The 26,604-nt window shown below is 42.8% G+C and overlaps 1 protein-coding gene across 1 annotated transcript in view; it reads right to left on the reverse strand.

Annotated features, from left to right (window-relative positions):
* Positions 1–26,604, reverse strand: part of LOC115463696 (translational activator of cytochrome c oxidase 1) — a 77,714-nt gene that overhangs the window by 11,500 nt on the left and 39,610 nt on the right. Inside the window, exon 4 of the mRNA XM_030194416.1 lies at positions 22,989–23,125. Within this exon, the coding sequence (XP_030050276.1) occupies positions 22,989–23,125 (137 nt within the window). The remainder of the gene's footprint in view (positions 1–22,988; positions 23,126–26,604) is intronic.

A 26,604-nucleotide genomic window follows, 5' to 3' on the forward strand; every position in this document is an offset into this window, starting at 1 on the left:
GGTCCCCCTGCTCCGGAAGGCACATGTGACGGCCCGTCTGAAGTTTGCCAGTGAACACCTGGATGATGCCGAGAGTGATTGGGAGAAGGTGCTGTGGTCAGATGAGACAAAAATTGAGCTCTTTGGCATGAACTCAACTCGCCGTGTTTGGAGGAAGAGAAATGCTGCCTATGACCCAAAGAACACCGTCCCCACTGTCAAGCATGGAGGTGGAAATGTTATGTTTTGGGGGTGTTTCTCTGCTAAGGGCACAGGACTACTTCACCGCATCAATGGGAGAATGGATGGGGCCATGTACCGTACAATTCTGAGTGACAACCTCCTTCCCTCCGCCAGGGCCTTAAAAACGGGTCGTGGCTGGGTCTTCCAGCACGACAATGACCCAAAACATACAGCCAAGGCAACAAAGGAGTGGCTCAGGAAGAAGCACATTAGGGTCATGGAGTGGCCTAGCCAGTCACCAGACCTTAATCCCATTGAAAACTTATGGAGGGAGCTGAAGCTGCGAGTTGCCAAGCGACAGCCCAGAACTCTTAATGATTTAGAGATGATCTGCAAAGAGGAGTGGACCAAAATTCCTCCTGACATGTGTGCAAACCTCATCATCAACTACAGAAGACGTCTGACCGCTGTGCTTGCCAACAAGGGTTTTGCCACCAAGTATTAGGTCTTGTTTGCCAGAGGGATTAAATACTTATTTCCCTCTGCAGAATGCAAATAAATTCATATACTTTCCACAATGTGATTTTCCGGATTTAATTTGTGATGTGCTATCTCTCACTGTTACCAATAACCTACCCTTCAATTATGGGCTGCTCATGTCTTTGTCAGTGGGCAAACTTACAAAATCAGCAAGGGATCAAATACTTATTTCCCCCACTGTATGTTAGACTGCTGAGTCAGGAGGCTTGGGGAAGCCAGGGGGGAGGGGGGTCTGGCAGAGAGCAGAATAAAATCCCAGAACAGGGAGAGTGGGTGCTCCAAGAAAGATTCTAAGAACAGGCAGCAGTGTTTGAAGACATGTCAAGGAGGGAGGATTATAGAGTAAGAATAGGAAAGGAAAGTTACTTCTCTTCTGTTCACTTAAGATGTATGCACAACAGTGGTGCTGGACCTGGTTGGGGAAAAAGACAGAGGTGAGAATGAAGGGGGGTATGAATAATTTGGTGGGAAAAGAGTGGAGTGGGTAAGAAGAGGGATGTTGTGCTGGAATTAGCACTGTGCAAGAGCTGCTACCACTACCAGTGGGAGGGTATTGGAGCCGTTGCTAGTAGGTAATTCAGAAACTAGAGAAATCTACTGCATTTAGGGCTCCTTTTACAAAGGTGCATTAGCATTTTTAACGCGCACTAAAAATAAGTGAGCACTAAACGCAAGACACACCCTCCTCTTTTCCACTGCTGGAAGACCGCGGAGTCCAAGACAGCAGGAAAATCTGGGTTATCTACTAGGGTAAAAAAAAAAAGGCTCATCCCCTCATCCTCCCCCCCCCCCCCGGCACACCTCCATGGCTTCTCCACCACATCCAAGCCTTCCTCAACGCACCGATAAATTGGTTCCCCGTCACAGGTCCTAGACTCCTGGGCTGACGAGGTTCCAGGACTGCAAAAGGATAATGTGGTGCACACTAGCCAGTCCAGAAGCAAATGGGGGCCTTAAAAACCGGTCCCTGAGTGTATCTCATGAATCCAACGAAGGAGTGCGGTGACCTTGTAGGTCCTCAGGTTGGGTAACCAGCCCCCTCCCTCAAATCCTACTGTGGGTCAGTTTAGCAAAGGATATTCTGGGTTTCTTGGCCTGCCAGATAAACGAACTGATTACACTGTGGAACAGGTTGTCTTCCTGCCTACTCACCCAGAGTGGGATCATCTGTAAGGGATACAACAGCTTGGGCAAGATTAACCATCTTAACTAACGCTACACGGCCCAGGAAATTCATCAGAAGATCTTTCCATCTGTTACAAAGCTGTTTTATTGCCTCCAGTTTCTCAGTTACATTTTTCTTATAGACCCAGACATGGTTCGCACTGAGGTACACTCCAAGATACTTAATGCCCACACTGGCCCATGGCAGAGGAAAATTAGGCAACATATGACAGGCACAGGGGTGGGTTATGGGTATTGCCTCTGACTTCCCAAAGTTTATACTGAGACCTGAGAACGATCCAAATTCTTGGATAATAGTCATTACCTGTGGCAGACTGGAAGACTAATTTTTAAGCAATAAAAACATATCATCTGCAAAAAGATTAATATGATATTCACGCCCCCCCCCCCCCCCCACTGTAACACCCTTCAAAATAGGGTCTTGGCAAATCCACGCGGCAAGCGGCTCTAACATGAGAATGAATAAGAGGGGTGACAGAGGGAAGCCCTGTCTGGTCCCTCCGCCCAGAGAGATCACCTCAGTGAGGGTATCACTGATGACGATTTGCGGTGTGGGGTTACTGTAAAGAACCCTTATCTAATCCAAAAATGCACCCCAATGCCAAAACAATGCAGTACCCAAAACAGATAATCCCATAATACTTTCTCAAAGGCCTTATCTGCATCTAGACTTGCTAAGATTGTGTCCCATGAATGTCTGACTCCCCTCCAGCAGGATGCGGCTCACCTTTAGGATGTTAGCTGAAGCAATGTTAGATGAAGCAAATCTCCCGTGAACAAAACCTACCTGGTCCTGATGGACCAATAGAAGAAGAAACTCATTTAATCTAGATGCCAGCACCACCACCATGATCTTAACGTCCTGGTTAAGCAATGAGATTGGCTGGTAAGAACTCACCAACTCAGCATCCTTCCCTGGTTTTGGAAGGACAGTGATATAAACATGGTTCAAAGAGGGCCCCATAACTTGGCAATCTCATAAAGCGTCACACATAGAAACAAAGGAAGGGACTAGGTGGTCTTGTAAGATTTTATAGTACTCGGTGCCCAGGCAGTCCGAACCCAGTGCCTTAGCCAGCTTCAACTGTTTGATAACCTTCTGCACTTCTCGTCCTTGCAATGGCACATTAAGATGAGCCATCTGTGTAGGTGTCAGGAACGGCAAATCTAAGTTAGCAAAAAATTCCACACAGCCTGTAGCAGAAAAGGATCCTTTACTGTAAAAAGCGGAGAAAAATGAACAAATTCCTGCTGTATTGCAGCTATATTGATGTGAGAGGCCCCGGTAGCATCTCTGACTTTGCTGATGTTTTTTTTGCTGATCTCCGTTTCACTAAGGAAGCAAGCAGCTTCCTTGTCTTGTTGCCCCATTGATGCAGGCATATTTATATAATTTAACACTATCAAGCGCTCTGGCATCGAGTAGTTTCTGTATTTGCTTCTTATGCTCATAATAGGACTTATGCGTGTGCTTGGAAGGGGAAAAAATAAATAACCTCCGCGAATCCCTCAACTGAGCCGCCAGGTCACAGGTTCTGCTCTCTTCATTTATTTATAGATGCAGTGTAAACAATAATCTTACCTTGGAGTACAGCTTTGGCTGCCTCCCAGTAGATCTGAGACCCCACCAAGTGGATGTCATTCTCTGCTGTGTAATCTAACCACCCCTGCCATAGTTACTGTAGGGATATTTCCCTGTGTGTCTCACCTTGCTGGTCTTAGTCTGAATAATCCTAATACCTCAAGATGGATTCTGCAACCTCTGACCCTGCACATCAGTGAGCCAGCAAATTCAGCTTTCTGCTTGTGGAAAATCACTGACAGTCATGTAACACCAAGGACATGCTGTGGGCAACCAGCCCCCCTTCTATCTCCCTGAGAAGCTGAAAAGGGAGTGAGACATGGCTCCAACAAGCCGGGTGAGAAACAGAAATGCATACCAAGAAGTAACAGTTTCAAGGTTATGAACAACAGTTGTTTCTTGCTCATGGAATGAGCTGGACAAGATCATGATTGGTCCCGTCTGGTCACCTGAGAATAAGGGACTAAGGAAAGCGGGAACAAGAAAAGTTAATTAGTCGGAATATATGAAGGAAATTGGAGCTGGCAAGAGAATGAGTGAGACCTGATGTGGTCCACAACCTTGTGAACTGTCTTTCTGGAGAAAGTACTGTTTGGTTCAGCTGTACCAGCATGGAGTCACGGAGACCTGCTTGCTGTGGAGACCCTGCCCTATTTCTGAAACTAAGACTCGCTGGGGGAAGACAGCTAGCTAGAGTCTGAGAAGGAACCTGTGCCAACCTCATCTGAAAGACTTCCCGAGAGACAGCCTGGTGAGATTAACAGTGATTTACTTCCTATAGCCGGGAATTAGTGATTGGTGTTTATCTAAGCAAAAGGCTGGTTAGAGTCATAACCGTGGTCAGGAGATAAGCTGCTAACATTTGTACTACCTCACAACACAGTTTCAGTATTACAAATCAGGTTGTGTAATTTACCTAGTAACCAGTAAGAATCAGAGTGTTTAGTTAGTGACAATATAGTTTGTAATTCTTTTATCAGCAAGTTATTTTTGTATTTGGAAAAGCTAGCTACAGAGTTTCTATTTTGTATATCTTCTATTATATATCTATAATAAAATCTAATATATATTTCAGTTGGCTTCTTCAGTTTCGTTTTTCTCTATCGGAAGTATTGGCTTGGTGCCAATCCAGGTTCCCTCCTTCCCTAGACAGAGATCAGAGTATTTTGCTTGCAAATAATCCTGTATTGAGAACCTTGGGCGCAGATGAGACTGGTGGGAGGTTGTTCCTATAAGTATCATTTGTCATTTACCTACAGTACGCACAAAAATCGTGGTCTTGATAGAGAGCAGGGTTCATTCGCCAGTGAGGAGTTCCAGAGCTTCCCCCCACCACGAGTCGATCCATATTGGTGTGTGATCTGAAACACCAGACACCCCCACGCCTGCCCGGTTAACTCCACGGACCAAAGTTCAAGACACAAGAATATTATCCAAGTGTGCGTAGACCCTGTGTGGGTGGGAGTAAAAAAGTGTAATCATGTTCATCCATATGGAGGAGTCGCCAGATAGCCAATTCCTGGATAAGGAAATTAACTCCCTGCCTCTCATGATCTCTTAAGGGCTTCTTTGGAGGCTTGCAATCTATCAAGGGGTCACTGGTGATATTGAAATCATCCCCCCAAATTAGAGGGTAATCATCAAAGGTTGTCGAGTTAGCCACCAAGAGGGTAAAAAAATCTGTGTATATAAACACTGGGTGCATAAATACTGCATACGGCCACTTTAACTCCCTGCAGTAATCCCGTTACGACAACATAGTGGCCATCGGGATCCTGATACAATCTATGCATAATAAAAGCTATGTTTTTCTTTAATAATATGGCCACCCCCTCTGTCGTTATAGGCAGCGTAATAAAGATCACCCACCCAGTCTCTTTTCAACTTGAGATATTCAAGTTTCCCCAGATGTGTTTCTTGTAATAGTGCTATATCTGCATGTTGCCGTTTAAGCATCTGCAGAATCTTAGTGCATTTGATGGGTGAATGGATTCCATCTACATTTAGGGATATGACTTTAAGGTTAGCCAGCACCCAGCCCAAGAAGAGGTGAAATTGACTATGACGAATGAGAGAATAGATATGTCCAGGAGGCCTCCCAGCTGAGCCTCCCAGGCATCCACAGAGTTAGCAAGGAAAGATGGTACATCGTCAGCCACATAAGAAGAGAGGATACCCCCCAAATGCACTTCTGAAACAACCTTGGTGAACTTGGACAGGGCAGTACCACATAGATAAACCCCTCCCCCTTACCCAAATTCCAATTAACCCGATTTCTTCCCCATTTACCCAGCAGAACCCCCCCCCACAACAACCACACACAAACCAAGCAACTTCCCAACAATCATATCCCCCTCCTTCTAACCACTAACTCCCCCTACCCCTCCTCCCGACAGCCCCCTCCTGTGTTCATAAAGGACTTTCCCCAAGGCAAACATGAAAAAACAGTCCCAATCTGTCAGCCTGCTTGCATACTTGAAATGATGGCAGTACATGACAGTTAGCAATGAATGAAAAAGAAAGGGGGGGGGGGGCCCAAAATCAGAGCCTTGCCCATTGTCTCCCATGGCATTGGGTGACTAAGGTGTCCACCAGAAGATGTTCAATAGAAAACATGATCAAAAAAGAAAATCCATTCCACCAGAGGTGTCTCTTACTAGTCTGTAGTGGCAAGCTCCCTCCAAGCATATCAGCTGAGGATTCAAAGTGTCAAAGAAAAAAAGGGAAATCCAATCCAAAAGTCTACAGACCTCCAAACTGAGACACAAAGTTAATTTATAAACCAAGTGCATGCGGTGTGCTGCAGTTAGCACCGAGATCAGAGTGTGTGAGTAAAGCAATGGTCTGCAAGGCACACGGCAATTTACTCACAATGGAGCAGAGTTCCTTAGGGTCAGTAAAGAAGAGAGTCCTGTTTTCATGCAGGATGCATACTTTTGCTGGGTAAAGCAAAGCAAAGAGTACCCCCTTGTCATAGAGGCGTTTGCAATATTGACCCATCTGCTTCCTTTGGTCAGAGACTCAGGTCAAATAATCCTGAAAGAGCAGGATTTTATTGCCTTTAAAGTCTATTAGCCTTTTTGTGCGATATGCTTGAAGTAACCGGTCCTTGTCTGCACAGTTAAGAATCTGAGCCAGGACAGGCCGTGGGCGCTGCTCTCCCTCACACAGAGTACCCACTCTATGGACCCTCTTTACACGTATTACATTATCTGGTAGCTGTAAGCTCAGCTGACCTGGCAGCCAACGTCCAACGAAGTCCCAAAGCTCCTTGTCTTTTACCGACTCAGGTAGGCCTATAATTCTGAGGTTATTGCGTCTACCTCGATTTTCCTGGTCATCTACCTGTTGCGCAAGCTGCATGCATTGTAGTTCTAATGCTGTGATACTCATGTCCGCGACCTCCGTTCTGTCCTGTTGGTGAGATATGTGATCTTCGGCCTGCTACAGCCATGCACTGTGTCTCTCCAACGATTCTTTAATGTGGTCCGAGGCTTGAAGCTTAGTTTTTCATCAAGAACTGCTGTTATTTGTTGCATGATCTCACGGATTGCCTCTGCCGGTATGGTCACTGATGAGGGGCCTGCATGTGGCATCGCCATCTTGAGGATCAGGAGCTGTGCATGATTTCTTCCTGGCCGCGGGGTCTTTTTACAGGAACAGTTAAGGGCCCTGAAGCTCTTCAAAAGAGGCCCCCCAGGTTTCAGCACCCAGACGAGTAGAATTTGAGCTAGTTCAGGGAAGTTTAAGCAAGTAATTCTAAGGTTCTGGAGCGGCAGGAGCGGAGCAGGGCTAAGAGACATCTGCTCAGCTACAGAGCATCATGTGACCCCCCCAGATTAATTTCTTTGATTGGATAACCAGAGTTGGATAGAGGGAGAGTGCTAGATATGGTGAACTTAGATTTTATGAAAGCTTTTGACACAGTTCCACATATGCGACTGATAAATAAACTGAATGCCTTCAGTATGGGCCTTAAAGTGACTAACTGGGTTTAGAACTGGTTGAGTGGAGGGCAACAGAGGGTAGTGGAAAATGGAGCTCACTCTGAGGAAAGGGATGTTACCAGTGATGTGCCACAAGGGCTATTCTTGGGCTGGTTTCCAAGCGATATTACTGAAGGGCTGTCTGGTATGGTTTGCGTCTTTGTGAATGATACCACAATCTGCAATATAGCAGACACCCCTGATTGTGTGGATAACATGAGGAGGGACCTTAGCAAAACTTGAAGAATGGTCCAGAATTTGGCAACTAAGATTTAATGCTAAAAAATGCAGAGTCATGCATTTGGGCTGCAAAATCCCAAGGGAGTGGAACAGTTTTAGGGGTGAAGTACTTTTGTGCATGAAAGATGAGAGGGATTCGGGTGTGATCATATGTGATGATCTTAAGGTGGCCAAACAGCCAGAAAAGATGATGGCAAAAGCTAGAAGGATGCTTGGATGCCGAGGGAGAGGAATGGCCAGAAGGAAAAAGGAGGTGATAATACCTCTGTATAAGTCTCGATGAGACCTCATTTAGAGTACTGTGTACAATTCTGGAGACCACACCTTAAAAAAAATGAAAAAGATGGAGTTGGTCCAGAGGGCAGCTACTAAAATGGACAGTGGTCTTATAAAGCCTACGGGGACAGACTAAAGATCTTAATATGTGGAAGAAAAGTAAGAGAGGGGAGATATGACAGATGTTTAAATACCTTCATGGCATAAATGCACAGGAAGGGAGTCTCCCAATTGAAAGGAAGCTGTGGAATGAGGGGGGCATAGGATGAAGGTAAAAGTGGACAAACTCTGAGCAAATACTTCTTCACAGAAATGGTGGTGAATTCATGGAACGGCCTCCTGGTGGAGGTGGTAAAGACAAAGACTATCTAAATTCAAACAAGCTTGGGACAAGTAGATAGGATCTCTAAGGGACAGAAAAGGATAATAGATGGCATTGTTAGGCAGACCGTATGGTCTTTATCTGCCTTCATTTTTCTGTTTCCATATTAAAATAAAAGGAAGCTATCCATGCCAGAAATTAACAAATCTCTGTGAATCTGGAAGATGTATTAGAACAAACTGAGAAAAACCAAAGGCATAGCAAATCATCTATACACTGCAGAATACTGAGAGAGCTAAAAAATGACATTATAAATCTATTGCTAGTTATCTATAACTTACCATTACATGTGTCTATGGTACCTGAAGTTTGGTGGGTGGCCAATATAATACCAATTTCTAAAAACAGTTCCATGGGTGATCCAGGAAACTACAGACCAATAAGCCAGATGTCACTGCCAGAAAAAATAGTTTCTTCCATTAAAAAGAACAAAATTAATGAACACAGGATTTAATGGGACAAAGGCAACATGCATTTAGCAAAGAAAAGTCTTGCCTCAATCTGCTACCTTTTTTAAAGGTGTAAATAAACATGTGGATAAAGGTAATATTTTTACAAAGCATTTCACAAAGTCCCCCATGAAAGACTCTCAGGGACATTAAAAAGTCATGAGAGGTAACTATGTCATCTTGTGGATTCTGAATTGGTTAAAAGACAAAACAGAGTAGGACTAAATGGTCAACTTTCTCTGAAGAAATGTTAATAGCAGAGTAGGGATCTCTAACTATTTATTAGGATTAATTTACTGTCTTTTTGAAGAAATTCGCCTACAGCAAGAATGAGTTGAGCATAAGTCTTTATCTGCCATCATCTACTATGTTATGTTATGGGCAATAGTCAATTACAGGTAGTAAAATATTCAAATAACAGTACACAGTATGGCATAATATGCTTACTTACAAAGTCAATACAATACGCAATAAGCATTTTAATGACAGTATAGGGTGTAAGCAAAGTAGAACACATACATAACATAGAGTAACAGGAGTTAGAAAATAAGGGAACTAATTTAAAGAAAGTTGCATGTGAAGTCAGAAAGGTGCATGGTAGGGTAAGAGTGGATAAGCAAGTCCTGTTATAGTATGTGCAACTGGTGTTAGACCTTGTGTGTGCAACTAGCAAGTTAACTGCACCCTCCATAAAAAGCTTGGGAGAACAGCCAAGCATTTACCTGCTTCCTGAAGTAGAGAGAGTTTTACGTTTAGCAAAGCTTTTCAGGAAGTGCATTCCAGAGTGTGGGTGCTACTATGGAGAAGGCTTGCTGGACAGTGTCAAATTGTGTGAGAGGCTGTGTTTAGGGATACTCTTTGGGAGGACCTAAGCCACTTTGGAGGTGTGTAGAGGAAGATCCTATTCTTCAAAGTGCTCTGGCCTATTTCCTTCAAGGGCTTTGAAGATCAGACAGAGGTTTAAATTTATCCGTTTTGTACTGGTAGCCAGTAAAGGTTTTGCAGAAACGCTGTGATGTAGTCACGTTGCTTACAACCTTCTATCAGGTTTGCACCAGCATTCTCAATCAATTGAAGCTGGTGCAAACCCTTTGTACTCGGACTAGTGTAGATTGCATTACAGTAATCCAGACTTGACGTTATCAAAGCATGCCAACATTTGCCTTATCAATGTATGGAGAGGGGCAGCAAATGATAGAAACAGCTCTTGAAGGGTGCTTGGATTTAGGGGATCAGTTTAAGTGCAGAGTCTAACTGTACCCCAAGGTTCCTGAATTGTTATTTAAGGTGGAGTTTGTATCTCTCAAAAGATTTTGATATCAGGTATGTGTCCACAGGCACTTAGTTTTATTTGGGTTTAGGCAAAGTTTGTTGTTTTTAGACCATTGTTGACTGGGACTGGTGCTTTTTTAACATATTATAAATGAACTGGAAACTGGAACACAGAATGAATGAGGTGATTAAATTTGAAGGTGACAATTATTCTAAGTTGATAAATCCCACATGAATTATGCAAAATTGCAGGGAGGACCTTGCAAGACTGAGAATCCAAATGACAGGTGAAATTTATATTAAATCTTTTTTTAAATTAAGCAAAGAATAACAACTGCATCATAATAAACAATACAAAACTTCAAGCGCTTCACTTTACTACAGAAAATAAAATGTAACCAGCATTCAATGAATTTTTTTATCCCCCCACCCAGCGCTCCTTCTCAGAATTTCCAACATTCATGAGAGGTTTTGGTTCTTATAACCTCCCATTATTCCTATCCCTTCCACCTACCCATACCCTCAAGTTCTTGGGATGGTCATTTAACACCCTGCTTTGTGCAGTAGGTGGTAATCTCTAAATATATAGCTCCCAGATTAACCAAAATGTTTTTTTCTGTCGCAAAGTCAGTCAAACGGATCATCTCATGCTTCCATCATCATGAGATTGTGGAATGCATTCCTCCAAAGCCAATATGATGGGGCATGTTTTGTGTCCACTACCGCATAACACATTTTCCACCTGTCTTATTCAGTAACAGGCATCTACCTTTATCAATTGAACCAAAAGCTATTTCCCCACCCAAAGAGGAATCCCAGTGGTGAAAATACCACTTTTCTCTGGAGCAGACTTTCTAGATACATGTGTATGCTTCTCCAAAAGTATCACGTCATCTGACATGACCATAGAGCACGAGAAATAGTCCCTTCAGCCGTGGTGCATTTAAAGACAAAACAGCATAGGAACACAGCTTACCTTAAGAGCTTGAATTTTGGAGAAATAAGCCCTCTAATGTGCAAAAATGACATTTTCTTAGATCTGCCCTGTGTATCAAAGTGGGAGTCTGTTGTACTGAAATCAGCAATATCTCTAGAGGTCACCCATGTCCTTAAGTCTAATGTCCATATATTATAACTAAATAATCAAAATCCTGAAGTGGAACAAATTTATTCAGCACCTTATGTAAGGAAAAAGACACTGAGATAGCATCTGAGGATGCTGTATCAAAGAATTCATATACCCTCTTCGCAGTCCCCAAAATGAAATGTCCCTCTGAAGTGTCTGTGCATACGGAACTAGTTGAATGTAGGCAAACCTATCACTACCCTGGGCCTGAATTTGCTGCTGAATATTATCGAAGGGTATGACTCCCCAATCTTCCTTTACCACCTGATTCAAGAAATGTAAACCCATGTCCATCTCCCACATCTAGACCTGGTGGAAAATCCAAATTATTAGGTGGTCACGTTCACACTTATCCTGCTTCCACAAGATCATCGCAGGTTTCTAGGCCCTTCTCATGGGTTTCTTTCCAAAAATGCTGAGGCAGCCTGGTAGAATTAGCCTGCAACATATAGTTTAGATGACGTAGTGCAAACGACACCTACTCAAAATCTAGATAGATATAATCAAGCTCCAGCAGCCAATCCCTAACATATCTCAGTACACAAGCATAATTATAAATCTGAAGGTTCAGCAAGCCTAAGCGGGCCCATCCCCCATACAACTCAGTAAATTTAAGTGTCTGCTTAGGACAAGACACCCTTTTTGCTCGGAACTTGTTTTCCTGGCAATACTTTATATGCTGTACCATTGGATTCTCTAGCCCATTTGTTTGTTGTTATCAGCAGCTGAGACATCTTGTTTGACTCCTGAGGCAGGCGTGTTTAGCGCCGAAACGCAGGACTGCATTCTTTGGAAGTTTTTTGAGTTTTGAATAAACCTTCTATTTGGAAATACATTTGGTCTAACCCCTACTTGTTCTTTTGTTAGAGGGATATTTCTGTTTCCTTTTTGTGGGGCAATTCTGGTCACTGCATCTCAAGAAACGCAGTTGAATTGGTAAAGGTACACAAAAAGATGGCCAAAATGGTAAAGAGAATGGAACAACTCCCCTTTCAGAAAAGTATAAAGAGGGTTCTTCCACTTGGAGAATAGAGGTCTAAGAGGAGATACGAAAGATGTCTATAAAATCCTGATTAAAGTACAATGCATAAATGTAGCTCAATCATTTAGGGCCCCTTCTACTAAACCATGCTAGTGATTCCTGGTAATGCCGACAAAACCCATTTACTTTTAATGGGCTTTATCGGCATTGCTGTGCAGGAATTGCTAGCACAGTTTGCTAAAAGAGGTCCTTAATCTGTCAAAAAAAATACAGGGTACATACCATGAAGTTATCAGGCAGTACATTTAAAACAAATATGAAAAAAATATTTGAACTGAAATTACACTTATATTCCGCAGGATTCCACCTAAAATGGTTCAATGAAGGTTACAAAAGACTAGCCAGAGAAGACTGCTGGGAAGAATACAATTTTGAAGTTACTTTGACATTATGCCAATAAATATTAAAACAGATTTAAGTTTTTAATTTATTCCTAAATTTCTCATAATTTCTGATTTAACATCCATTGGTAGCGAATTCCAGGTTAAGGCCACTTGGTATGAGAATAAGAGACTCTGAGGCATATTTTCAAAGCATAGTAACCTATGGAACTTTGTAACTCTAAGTGCTTTGAAAATTAGCCCCCAAGAATCTATTTGTGCCAAAACTTGTCTTGCTGGTGGAAAAATAGAGAATATTAATGATTTTTTCAAGCACAAATGTTTATGACCAGATAAAAATGAACCATAGACCTGTAAAGAAAAAGAGCTTCACCATGCACTATCCCAAAAATCATGGTGAGAAGGTTACAATTTCACACAAGGTAACCAGTGAAGATCTCAAAAGAGGAGTAGCTCTATCAAACGTCTTTGCTTGAAATATCAGTCCAGCTAAAGTATTTTGCACTGTCTCAATTTTACGGAACATCTAGTACATTATAATAGTTCGACTGATCACCAGAGAGTGTACTACCAATGAGTAATATTTAAAAGTAAGATTAAGGGGCTCATTTTCAAAACAAAAACACATCCATAACACATTATAAGGTGGCAAAATGACACCTTGATTTAGACGTTTTGCTCTACAGTTCATCCAAATTTCAAGGGGGCATGATGGGGGTGTGTTTTGGCTGGCATCTGGGCAGCCCTAAAAGATGGACATTTTTCTGCAATAATGGAACAAAATAAAAATGTCTGGGGCCAAAATTAAGACTTTTTGGCTAGATCTGTTTCAATCACAACTAAATGACCAAATGGCCACTGGAGGGGCCACTTCCTCCTCCTGTGGTCAGTGACCCCCTCCCAGCCACCTAAGATACGACAACAGTATATACCAGGCTCTATGACACCTTCACTTATGATGGCCGTTCCTACTACAGCAACAAACAGGTCCCAGGAGTAGCCTAGTTGTCAGTGCAGTGAACTGTAGAGAAGGGGACCCAGGTCCATATCTCATTCTAACTGGTACACTTGTGGTAGAACATGTGAGCTCTCCAAAATATACTCAATACCTACTGTACATACATATAGGTGACACCTTCAAGCTTAAGAGTTATTGTAGTGGTGGGAGGAGGAAGTGACGTCAGCGTCAGGGATGGACGCATGATTCCGGAGCTCCGCTAGAGCGACGGCGAAAACGACGAATAAATCCCCGAAAATTCGGCATCCAGATAAAAAACACAGTGGCCAACACAAGCCTATGGCGACCCGGAAAAAATTAGATAAATTTAAATTCACGGCGGAGAAGCGCGACGGAGCAGCGAACTCTGGCAGCAGATCGCATATGACACGCGCCAAAATGGCGGCTGCAGATTCCGAATCGGAGGCGGAAGGCCTCGTGGAACAACATGATAGCGACACAGAGATTACCAAAAAAGAAGTCGCTCGATGGTTTAAGGCCTTGAAAGCAGAGATGTCGTCTGTTCGCAAGACGATTAAGGAGGCAGTCACAGATTTACAAAAAGACATGCGGGAAATTGGGCATAGAATGGAGCAGGCAGAGGGTGAGCTGGAGCACGTGGGAGGCGAAGTGCACCAGTTACAGTCTGAACTACAATCCCTGAAAGAGGATAAGGAAAAAATGGAATTAGACCTGGAGGACTTGGAAAATCGCTCAAGGCGAAGTAACCTCAGATTCAAAGGCATTCCAGATACTGATCAAAATATGGACTGTGCAAAAATTATTAGAGAAATATGTGCTCTTATTCTGGGAGAGACTGCAGGGACCCAGCAGGAACAAGGAGATCTTGCAATCCAATTTGACAGAGTACATAGAAGCCTGGGACCCAGGAGGTCCTCTCAACCTCGAGATATAATAGTCTGTTTCTCAAGTTATGCAATCAAAGACAGGATTTGGAGACAAGCAAGAGCTAAGGGCGAGGTCCTCTGGGAAAACCAGAAAATTGCGATATTTCAAGATCTGGCATTAGGCACCCTACAACGCAGAAGATCATTTAAAGATCTTACTCAATATCTTCAACAATCCAGTATTCGATACAGATGGACATTTCCTTTTGGATTACAATTTACAGTGGGAGGTCAATCCCGGAGAGTGTCACGGCTGGGAGAGGCATGGACTATATTGAAGGATCTGGGCTGTAAGGATTTACCACCAGAAGCTTCTGGATCATCCTCTGCAATTGTGCATCAGTCACGCAGGGCATCCACGTGGCAGAGAGTGGGCTCCAGAAAGGAAACAAGTCCTCGAGGATCTCCACAGAAGAGTGGGACTTGAGTATATGATAGTGAGAACTAGATGCACATCATACAGTGTTAATCTTATCATCAGTTGGTTGAACATGTCTATTTTAGGCGATAGTTTTATGTCGCTCCTGAAATGTTGTTAATACAAATGTTTTATGTTGGCTAGCAATAATACTAAGAGAAGAATAGTGAGAGGGATAAGGATTGAAACAGTGTATAGCAATTGGGGTTTTTCACATGAAGCCCAATAATAGTCTGCTCTGGCGAGGAGTTACTCCCTCAGAACCTTCTGCTGGCAGATTCTCTACCAGCTACTTTGGGGGGGGGGGGGGGGGGGGAGGGGAGGGGGGGGGGGAGGGGGGGTCAGGGGTTAAAAGTGGGTACATGGAATGTCAATGGGTTGAACTCCCCATCAAAACGCAGTCTTGTATTTCGGGAGGTGCAAAGGCTTCATTGGGATATAGTAATGCTACAGGAAACACATATTAAGAGTGGTGATGCTCACTTGCTCAAGCACAAATCTTTTGATGAATGTATAGCTCATTTTGATAACAGAGGAGGAAAAGTGGGAGGGCTTGTAATCTATGTTCGGAAAGGTATACCATTTATAATTAATGATATTTACAAAGATGTCCTAGGCAGGTGTTTGGCGGTGAAGGGACTTATATATGGCAAACCAGTGACTATTGTGACTATTGTGAATGTATATGCCCCGAATGTGGGGCAGGGGGACTTTTTCGATAATATGACAGAGGAACTTTCCCAGTTCCAACAAGGCCATATGATTTTGGGAGGTGATTTCAATACATATATGACACCAATGGACCATTCTAGAGGAGGAGGCAGTATAAATGTGACCCACAGTAAAAAACTAAAACAATTGACGTCACAGTTAGATTTAGTAGAAGTTTGGAGGCTCAGACACCCAGGCCAAAAGACATATACATTTTTCTCTCATTCACAAACTACATATACTAGAATAGATATGATTTGGTGCAGTCGCACACTCTGGGATAATGTGATAGATTCTGAGATTAGCCCCATTAGTATTTCAGATCATGCTCCAGTAGAACTTGAACTGAAGGGGTGGAGGGAGGAAGATAGGCTCCTCTTTTGGAGATTAAATGAGTCACTACTGGGGGATCACAGAATTTGTGTTGATATTCGTAAAGTGATTCAGTCTTACTGCATAAGCAATGACACGGGGGAGGTTTCAGATGGAACTCTCTGGGACGCATTGAAGGTGGTGGTAAGAGGGCACCTCATAAAGTGGGGGGCTCGTAAAAAGCGCGCCAGAGAAGCTGCGGAACTCAATCTGAGATCCAGACTGGTTCATCTGGAAAGACAACACCAGGCGAGGGGTTTAGCAAAAGACCTGCAGGAGCTCAGGAGGTGCCGGATGGAATTGGAAAAGCTACAAATAATGCGGGTGGAATTCATGAGGAAGCTTCTCCAACATAAATTTTATGAATATAGTAATAAGTCAGGGAAAATGCTGGCCAATTGTCTTAAGGCTAGGCAGAGAAATCACACCATTACAAAAATTAAAGGCCCAGGGGACCAACTATATTACAGGGATGAAGAAATTAGAACTCAATTCTTAACTTTCTATAAAGAGCTCTATAAAAGAGAAATAGGGGCTCCTTGGGAGGGAAGTAGGGGGGGGGGAGGGGAAGGGAAGACACACCAATGGGGCCCAGAAGAGTATAGGGCTCACTTGGGAGATTTATTGGGGAATGGGAGGAAGGAGGGGAGAAAAAATGTTTAAAAGATTGTTGAAGGATGTTATCACTGTTTGTAAGATTGGAAGCATCTGGGGCGAATGTTGTAGACCCCTGATTAAGGTTGTGATACGATGTGTACATCAATAAAAAATTGTTGAAACATAAAAGAGAAATAGGGTTGGAAGAGGCTGAGGTGCGGCAGAGTTTCGAGGGACTTGGGCTATCCAAATTGACTAGCGAAGAGAGCCGTAAGCTGGAAGCTCCATTTCGTCTTGATGAAATCACAGGAGCTATTAAAAATCTTAAGGGAGGAAAGGCCCCAGGAATGGATGGCTACTCCGCCAAATTCTACAAACTTTTCACGGGGGAAGTGGGACCCTTGCTGATGAGAGTGGGTAATGCCTGTTTTGAGGGTCAGTCTTTGCCCATTAGTATGCACGAGGCGGGAATATCCCTGCTTTTAAAGCCAGGAAGGGACCCTGCAATATGTGGGTCCTATAGACCAATCTCGCTGATCAACCTAGATATAAAAATATTATCAAAAGTATTGGCAGACCGGCTAGGTGCAATCCTACCAAAATTAGTACATACTGACCAATCTGGGTTTGTTAAGGGCCGGCAGGTAGCAGATAATGTACGCCGAACACTGCATGTTATATGGGAGGCTCAGAGACAAGATATACCGGTCACTTTGCTAAGTACAGATGCAGAAAAAGCATTTGATAGGGTGGAGTGGCCTTATCTCTGGGAAGTTATGGAAAATATGGGAGTTGGGACTGGTCTACTGGGATGGCTTCATAGGCTATATGAAAGGCCAATAGCTCGATTAAAAATCAATGGGGGGTACACGTCGACATTCCCGATAGAACGAGGCACTCGCCAGGGCTGCCCACTGTCGCCGCTGCTCTTCGCGCTCTATATAGAGCCGTTAGCGCAGAAGATTCGAGAATCTGCGGATGTAAAAGGGATAGTAATTGGGACTATAGAACACAAATTAGCATTATTTGCGGACGACGTGTTATTTTTTGTGGGAAATCCTGCATTGACCCTTCCGAACTTGATGGTAATTCTATCAGAGTACGGACGCATGTCAGGCTTTAAGATTAATTATGACAAATCAGAGCTGTTGGGGATTTCCCTTACACAGGCCTGGATGCAAGAGCTCATGCGAACATACCCATTCCGTGTGAGGCATGATAAGATTAAATATCTGGGGGTCAGGATACCTATGGAGATTTCTCAAGTATTTTCCCTGAACTATATACCACTTTTTCAACAGGTACGAGCAGATTTAGAAGCATGGACGGGGAAATGGCTGTCATGGTGGGGGCGTATTGCAGTTGTCCGAATGAATATTCTACCCCGAGTACTATTCTTCTTTCAGACATTACCAATATTAGTGCCAAAGGGGGAGTTGGAGAAATTGCAGAGAGCGCTATTGAGATTTATTTGGGAGGGCAAAGCGCCAAGGCAAAGCAGAAAGTTGTTATGGAAGGCAGTTGACTTGGGGGGAAGAGGTGTTCCAAACCTTAAATGGTACTACTGGGCTGCTCAATTAAAGTTCATTTCCGCATGGAGCCAAGACAGGCTGTCAGTGGTGGCCCAACTTGATCAACTTATGGTGCCGAATCAATGTCTCAAATCAGTACTTTGGGCCTCCTATCCACGTAGAATGTACACAACACTGACTTCCAATCCTTTTGTGCAACACCTCTTAACATTGTGGGCAGTGGTTAGGAGTAACCAGTGGCAGTCCAGGCTCACCTCATCTTTTGCATACATTGGGGGAGAACCAGGGTTTCAGATAGGAATGGGACATCCGGTGGCAAGGAGATGGGCAGAGAAAGGGATAATTTGTTTTAGAGATCTAATGGATGATGGACAAATGGTGCCCTTTGCGGAGCTTAAAGAACAAAATGGGATCTTAGAGACTGAACAATTCTTTTACATACAAGTCAAACATTATATACAAACACAAGGGTGGTTGAAGACGGACCCGGAAGAGTTTGAGGGCCTAGAGAATATGTGGAGTTCCCTGGGGAAAATGAAAGGTACTATTTCGATATTGTATAAATTTTTAAGGGGTAGGACCTTTGAGAAGTGTCCTTATATGCTTCAGTGGGAACGGGATTTGAATAAGGAATTTACAGCACACGAGTGGAAGGCAATTCTGGCTGAGGTTACTAAAGCCTCAACTTGTGTGCTGATAAAGGAAAATGCTTTCAAAATCCTGTCACGATGGTATTATACCCCACACAGACTGCATGTTATGTTTCCAGGGACATCACAATGGTGTTGGAGATGTGGAGATGAGGAAGGGACCTATCTACACATTTGGTGGTCCTGTGCCAAAATACAGGTCTTCTGGGGAAATGTCGCAACAAAGATAGCAGCCCACACGGGGAAGCCCTTCCCGTGTGAACCTCAATGGTGTTTGCTTGGATTGGGTAATAGACGAGGAGCTAAATGGCAGAGTCGGTTTAAAAGAATGTGCTTGGCAGCGGCAAAAACTGTAATAGCAAAGCATTGGAAACAATTAGAGGCACCCTCAGAAGAGGATTGGCTTTTGAAGTTATCTTTGATTGGCGAAATGGAGAAATTTACGGACAAAAGATTGGGACGTTATAATGAATCTTCAGAATTATGGACTCAATATCGGAGTTTAACCCGCATGACATAAATCTTAAACGTATAATTTGTTGAGGGGGGAGGGGGGATGAGGGAGGGGGATGGGAACATTTTGGATTGTATCAGCGAATGACTGCTTGATATGCAACATGTTTGTTATTACATAAAACCAATAAATAAATACAAATTAAAAAAAAAAAAAAAAGAGTTATTGTAGTGGTGTACAGTGAGGTACAGTAGGTATTTTTCTGCTCTTGAAGGGCTCACCATACAATATAAGGGGGTTATGGTGAGAAGTGTACCTGGGACCTTTCATGTCAAGATCTCTGCAGTGGCCCCTAGACTGCCCCACTACTCTGCTGGGATGTCTGTGTGGCCAGTCTACTAAGAATAATGGCCCCAGACATAGTTTATAGTAAGAGTTTATACTTTATTAAAACTTGATATACCACTGTTGCAACAGCGTTGGCCACAGCAGTTTACATATACTAAAATAACATAAAAGAAAGGAATGCCATAATTTGATAGGACAGGGTCACACATACCAAAAGGCCATTCGAACAAAAAAAAAGGAATCACTGAGATGCCATGGACCATGAATGGAGTACGCCACGTTCAATGCCAGGCCATGACTGGATCGTGACCAAAGGCAAGTTGGAAAAAATGCTTTTTAGAAGTGACTAAAGTTTCGATAACCATCCCAATAGCTGGTTTTTGGGCATTTTTCTCTTGGAAGTTTTATTTTCCAAAATGGTCCCAAAAGATAAACGCACATGAACACAGAACATCTAGGAAAAAGGCGATTTTCGAATAAAAAAGATAGATGTTTTACCAAACTGGCTTTGTTCACCACTCGATTTTTGAACATTTCTAGCAAAACATCCAAAATCAGACTTAGACGTTTTCTTGAAAATGCCCCTCAATGTCTAATTCTTTGAAGTTGTCTTAATTTCCCTAAACTTTTTTTGCTTAATAAACTCAATGCATATTTAAGCTCTGGAATTTGCTGCCAGAAGATTGGTAAAAATGATTAGTATAGCTGGGCTTCAAAAAAGGTCTAGACAAGCTCCTGGAGGAGAAGCCCATAAACCATCATGAATATAAAAACAGGAAACAGAATAATGGGCTTGATGGACCTTAAGTCTAACCCAGTATGGCAATGCATATATACATGTGTGTATAAGAAAAGCGGTATATTCTTTCACACTTGCACCTTGTCACTTCACCTTTAGCTGTGCACATGGCTTTGTTTACAAACAGACGGACAAGCCCTCCGTCTTTTTGGCACGCTATCACTTTAGGGAACGTCCCTAAAAAAGCATTCCAATGACAGTCTGAAGGCAAAAATTGAGAAGGAGGATGCTGATGAGTGATCAGAAGTGAGATAATAGAATTTTACGACACGTGGAGGGGCAAAATTGAAAGGGACGCCCAAGTTTTGCTGAAGACGTCCTTGCAAAATGTCCCAATGGAGAGGCGGGGAAACCCATATTATCGAAACAAGATGGACGTCCATTTTTCATTTCGATAATACGGTCGGGGATGCCCAAATCTTGAAATTTAGGTCGTCCTTAGAGATGGTTGTCCCTAGACTTGGTCGTTTCTGATTTTCGGCAATAATGGAAACCAAGGACGTCCATCTCAGAAACGACCAAATGCAAGCCCTTTAGTCGTGGAAGGAGCCAGCATTCGTAGTGCACTGGTCCCCCTGACATGCCAGGACACCAACCGGGCACCCTAGGGGGCACTGCAGTGGACTTCAGAAATTGCTCCCAGGTACATAGCTCCCTTACCTTGGGTGCTGAGCCCCCCCAAAACCCACTACTCACAACTGTACACGACTACCACAGCCCTTAGGGGTGAAGGGGGACACCTAGATGTGGGTACAGTGGGTTTGTGGTGGGCTTTGCAGGGCTCACATTTACCACCACAAGTGTAACAGGTGGGGGGGGGGGGGGCCTGGGTCCGCCTGACTGAAGTGCACTGCACCCACTAAAACTGCTCCAGGGACCTGCATACTGCTGTGATGGACCCAAGTATGACATTGGAGGCTGGCACAAAATATTTTTAAAGTTTATTTTGAGGGTGGGAGGGGGTTAGTGACCACTGGGGAAGTAAGGGGAGGTCATCCCTGATTCTCTCCGGTGGTCATCTGGTCAGTTCGGGCACCTTTTTGTGCCTTGGTCGTAAGAAAAACAGGACCAGGTAGTCGTCCAAGTGCTCGTCAGGGACACCCTTTTTTTTTTTCCATTATGGGTCGAGGACGTCCATGTATTAGGCACACCCAAGTCCCGCCTTCGCTACGCCTCCGACACGCCCCCGTGAACTTTGGCCATCCCTGTGACAGAAAGCAGTTGGGGACGTCCAAAATCAGCTTTTGATTATACCGATTTGGACGACCCTGTGAGAAGGACGCCCATCTTCCGATTTGTGACGAAAGATGGGCGTCCTTCTCTTTTGAAAATAAGCCTGATTGGGAGTAATTCTCTACAGGTTGCCAATTATGTACATGTATCATTATATAATAGTAGCTTAAGTCTGCAGTTATGCACCAACATTTAGGCGTGGCCACTTATACCATGTCAATGGCTGGTGTAAACGTCCACAACTAAACATTAACAATCGTGTGTGCAACTGTTGGAAAGTTGTGGACACGCACTGACCTGCTCGTGTCCCTCCCACACCTTGAAATTAAGCATTATAGAATTTTCATGCTACAATTATAGAATATTGCGTGTAATGGCAAATTACTGCTAGTATTATGACCAATAATTGGTTGCTAGTGCCAATTAGCAGCTGATTTGTCAATTAAGTTGTGTGTGTAACTGTAGGTATTCTATAACTTGTGTGTGCAGGTTTGCATGCTAAGAATAAAACTGGGTATGATGGTAGAATATAAAGAAGGAAGACAATGAGAACTGACAAAAAAAATAACTGGTTTAGATAAAGGAATGACATCTTACAAATGGTTGAACTTTTTGGTTTCCAGCTGGAATATATCCTTAGCAGTGTGAACAGGAAAACTGGGCACTTGAAACTTTTTCAATTGCTATCTACAGCACCATGTGCTGAATTTTCAGAGATCTAGTAGCTAAATAAGAATTTAGCCAAATCAAAATCTTAAACAAAAAAAACCTTACCTCCACGAAGTAGCTAAAAAGTCATCTAGTTAGACTAGGCAACTATTTCTAGTCTCTCAAATTGTGGGCATCCCAAGGGCAGATTTGGTTTAGGGCCAATGTGAACTGATTTTCATCACTAGTTAGTTAAGTTTAGCTACATATGCTGGTGGCCTAAAGTTAACCAACTAGGTCCAAATCTATCAACTAAGTCCTCTCCCAACCTCAGTCAAAGCAAGCCCCCCCCCCCCCCCACTTGGAGTGAAGATGCTCGTCTCTCTAAATACCAAAATTCCAATATGTTATATGCCTCCCCCACCAGCTGAGTGACCAACCCCCCTTTCAACCTCCATGGTTCATCTGGCGGCCAATCTCCCTCCCAAGCCCTGCAATGCTTGAAAACTCTTCCTCCATCTTCAGTCCTTGTCAGGCCCACCAGCCACCTCCCTCCACCCACTGATAGTCATGAGCCAGATAGGCTGTGGCTTAGTCAGGTAAAAATAGCAAATGCTACCAGGCAGTTTTTTTTGACTATTAAGGTCTAAGGGGGTAATTCAACAGTGCACTATATATAGGCAACCCCCTATATTACTATATGGCATTAATCCATGGAAAACATATAATGGAACTGACCCATTCTTGCTCATAAGAAATTTAATCTGTTGAAGTGACCTCTTGGGGTTATCCGTAAGTACCTCAATGAGCAAAGAGGAGCCTCCAGGGCCTCGTCCTTCATACAGGAGGGCATAGAACAAGGTCTTTGCTTTTTCCTGCAACAGATAAAGAAAGATTGATCACAACAACTACATTCACACATGCCAATAGTTACAGTGAATGCGAGCTTTAACTACTATGCTCAAAGGGCAAGGAACCAAGTTATTTCTGAAGTATATAAACAGTGGGGCTCATGAGGATTTTGGAACATTTATGACATGAAGCAAAGATGAGGTCTCCACCATGCCAGGATTCTCATGACGAACCACCCTGCAATAGTATGGATATTTTCTGTTGTATAATGAGAAATCTAAAGTTCTATTATTTTTTTATTTGATAACGGTATCTTGTGAACCAGAACTACATAATGTTTTCAGCATTTAAATATTTGCAGTTGCAACATCATAAAACTGTTAGAACTGCAATAGCCACCATCTGTTTAAGAAACAAAGGGTACAGAATTTTAAGATATTGAGCAAGACAGCAGGCTAAGGATGTTTTTAAAGTAACTTTGAACACAAGACAGATGAAGATCAAACAAGCTCAAAAACTAAAAGTGGGTGAGATGTGTAAGCAAAATCCCCCTTCTTATAGGCAACACAAGAAGAATCCTGTATGTTACATTTTATATATGACAAGTTTATATTAAACTGAGATTTTTAGTGTCTCATTTCATCCAATATTATCTAAAATATATTACTTTAGTAGAAAAGATCAGAGTTCAATACGTAACAAACCACCAATGTCACACCTGTTTTAGTGATCTTTAATATAGAAGAGAGCAAAATACAACAAAAGATTCAAAACTCAAAATATTTTCATACTAAGAGACCAGACTAAAGATTAATGTCCATGCCAAGGCCATATAATGGGAATTTTTATGAAGCTTCCTTCTGCATGGAAAGGCTATTTACCCATCAATAAGCAGGATGGAATCAGACACAGAAGTACTGATGTCATCTGACAGCACCAGGATGAACAGTTCTACCAGAGGTCAGAGTTTAGTGTAAAGTTCTCAGCATGTGTAGCCCTTATCATTTGCAGGGTCTCCTCAGCTCTTCTTCTGCTCTATGAATAGATGTGTGACAGAGCTCTTTCATCAGTGTTTCTTTTTTCATTAATTTTATATAACTTTTCATTTTACCACTGAAGTTCTTTTCAGTGATACCAGTTATTGATTAGAGTGACTAAGGTTTTTGTTGTTGAAATGTTAGCTTTTCAGCTATACTCGCTCTGTTCAGGAACCTTCTGTTCTGAAGGCCTACACTGGTTCTGTCTTGGCTGTACAAAGATACCAGTCATAACCTGAAAGTTACATGATAGAATGTCTTCATCATCATCGAAATCACCTTTGAGACTGTCTGCAGTGGTAGTATATTTGACTACTTGAGTCATGAGGGGATTGTCTCCATCACTTTTAACTGGAATGCAGCCTCAGGAAAATACCTCCCATCTACGCAGAGGCCCAAGAAGTCCAGATACAAAGGAGAATTTTATGGAGTTCTCTGCTTCTTTGGACGTTCCCAGGCCATCTTACACTATCTTAGCTCAGGGTCACATTGGTCCTGTACATATGAACCATGTTATGTAGTTACCTCCCCTGGATTGTACATATTAACTGCTCAATGGCATACCAGCACAGACGATCCTAACATTAATAGGAGGCACTTGAACTCATGTTCTGTGCAACACCAACAGCCCAATGCCATTACTTATTTTGTAAAATCTAGTTTGAAAGACCTAATTTTATAGATGTGGGGAATAATCTATATATGTCTCACAATAAACTCCCAAACATCCACTCTTTTCCGAATTATTTATATATACACATTTTTTCAAAAGACCCGCATTAAAGAAACTTTTTATATAAATATATATATGGGGATCATCAGAATCTTCATTAGCATTCCCTTCCGGGTACAGCGTCCCATATTTTAGGGCGCCATGTAACTCTTCATAGATCTACCCACTTCATATTTTTGCTTTTATTATTGCTTTCTAATCTTTATCTTTATATTCTTATTTTTATTTTTAGTTCTTCATCTTACGACTTATACAATTTATGACACTTCATTACTTATAAGTAGCAAATCACTTAGCTTTTCAGCAGCAATTTTTGCAAGCAAGCCAAACCTCTGCCTCCTGTGGGGAACCGTGTCAAAAGCTTTGCTGAAATCTAAGTAGATTATGTCCATAGCATGTCCTTGATTCAATTCTCCAGTCATCCAGTCAAAGAATTCAATGAGATTTGTTTGACACGATTTCCCTTTGGTAAAACCATGTTGTTTCGGATCTTGTAAGTTATTGGCTTCCAGGAAATTCACTATCCTGTCCTTCCAGCATCGCTTCCAATACTTTTCCAATAACCGAAGTGAGGCTTACCGGCCTGTAGTTTCCAGCTTCTTCCCTATCACCACTTTTGTGAAGAGGGACCACCTCCGCCATTCTCCAATCGCACGGAACCTCTCCCGTCTCCAAGGATTTATTAAACAAATCTTTAAGAGGACCCGACAGAACCTCTCTGAGCTCCCTCAATATCGTGGGGTGGATCCCATCTGGTCCCATGGCTTTGTCCACCTTTAGGTTTCCTAGTTGTTCATACACACTCTCTTCCGTGAATGGTGCTAAATTCACTCCACTCTCATTTGTACTTTTGTCAGTCCATCGTGGTCCTTCTCCAGGATTTTCTACTGTGAAAACCGAACAAAAGTATCTATTTAGCAAATCTGCCTTTTCTTCATCATTATCTACATAACGGTTTGCAGCATCTTTCAGTCTCACAATTCCCTTTTTAGTCATTTTCCTTTCACTAATATACCTGAAGAAATTTTTGTCACCCCTCCTTACCTTTCTAGCCATTTGTTCTTCCGCTTGCGCTTTTGCCAGACGTATCTCTGTCTTGGCTTCCTTCAGTTTCATCCGGTATTCCTCTCCGTGTTCCTCTTTTTGAGTTTTTCTGTATTTCTGGAATGCCAACTCTTTAGCCTTTATTTTCTCAGCCACTTGCTTGGAGAACCATATTGGTTTCCTTTTTATCTTGCTTTTATTTACTCTCCTTACATAAAGGTTTGTGGCCCTATTTATAGTTTCTTTCAGCCTGGACCACTGCCCTTCCATTTCTCGTACATCCTCCTAGCCCTTCAGCTCCTTCCTCAGGTATTCTCCCATTTTACTAAAGTCAGCATGCTTGAAATCCAGGACTTTGAGTTTTGAGTGGCCGCCCTCCTCTTCAGCTGTCATATCAAACCAAACCGTTTGATGGTCACTGCTGCCCAGGTCGCCACCCACTCGGACATTTACATAGTAACATAGTAGATGACGGCAGAAAAAGACCTGCATGGTCCATCCAGTCTGCCCAAGACAAACTCATATGTGTATACCTTACCTTACCTTGAATTGAATTTGTACCTGTCCTTTTCAGGGCACAGACCATATAAGTCTGCCCAGCAGTATTTCCCGCCTCCCAACCACCAGTCCCGCCTCCCATCACCGGCTCTGGTACAGACCGTATAAGTCTGCCCTCCCCTATCCTTGC

Source organism: Microcaecilia unicolor, chromosome 2, assembly GCF_901765095.1.
Source record: "Microcaecilia unicolor chromosome 2, aMicUni1.1, whole genome shotgun sequence".
NCBI classification, from domain to species: domain Eukaryota; kingdom Metazoa; phylum Chordata; class Amphibia; order Gymnophiona; family Siphonopidae; genus Microcaecilia; species Microcaecilia unicolor.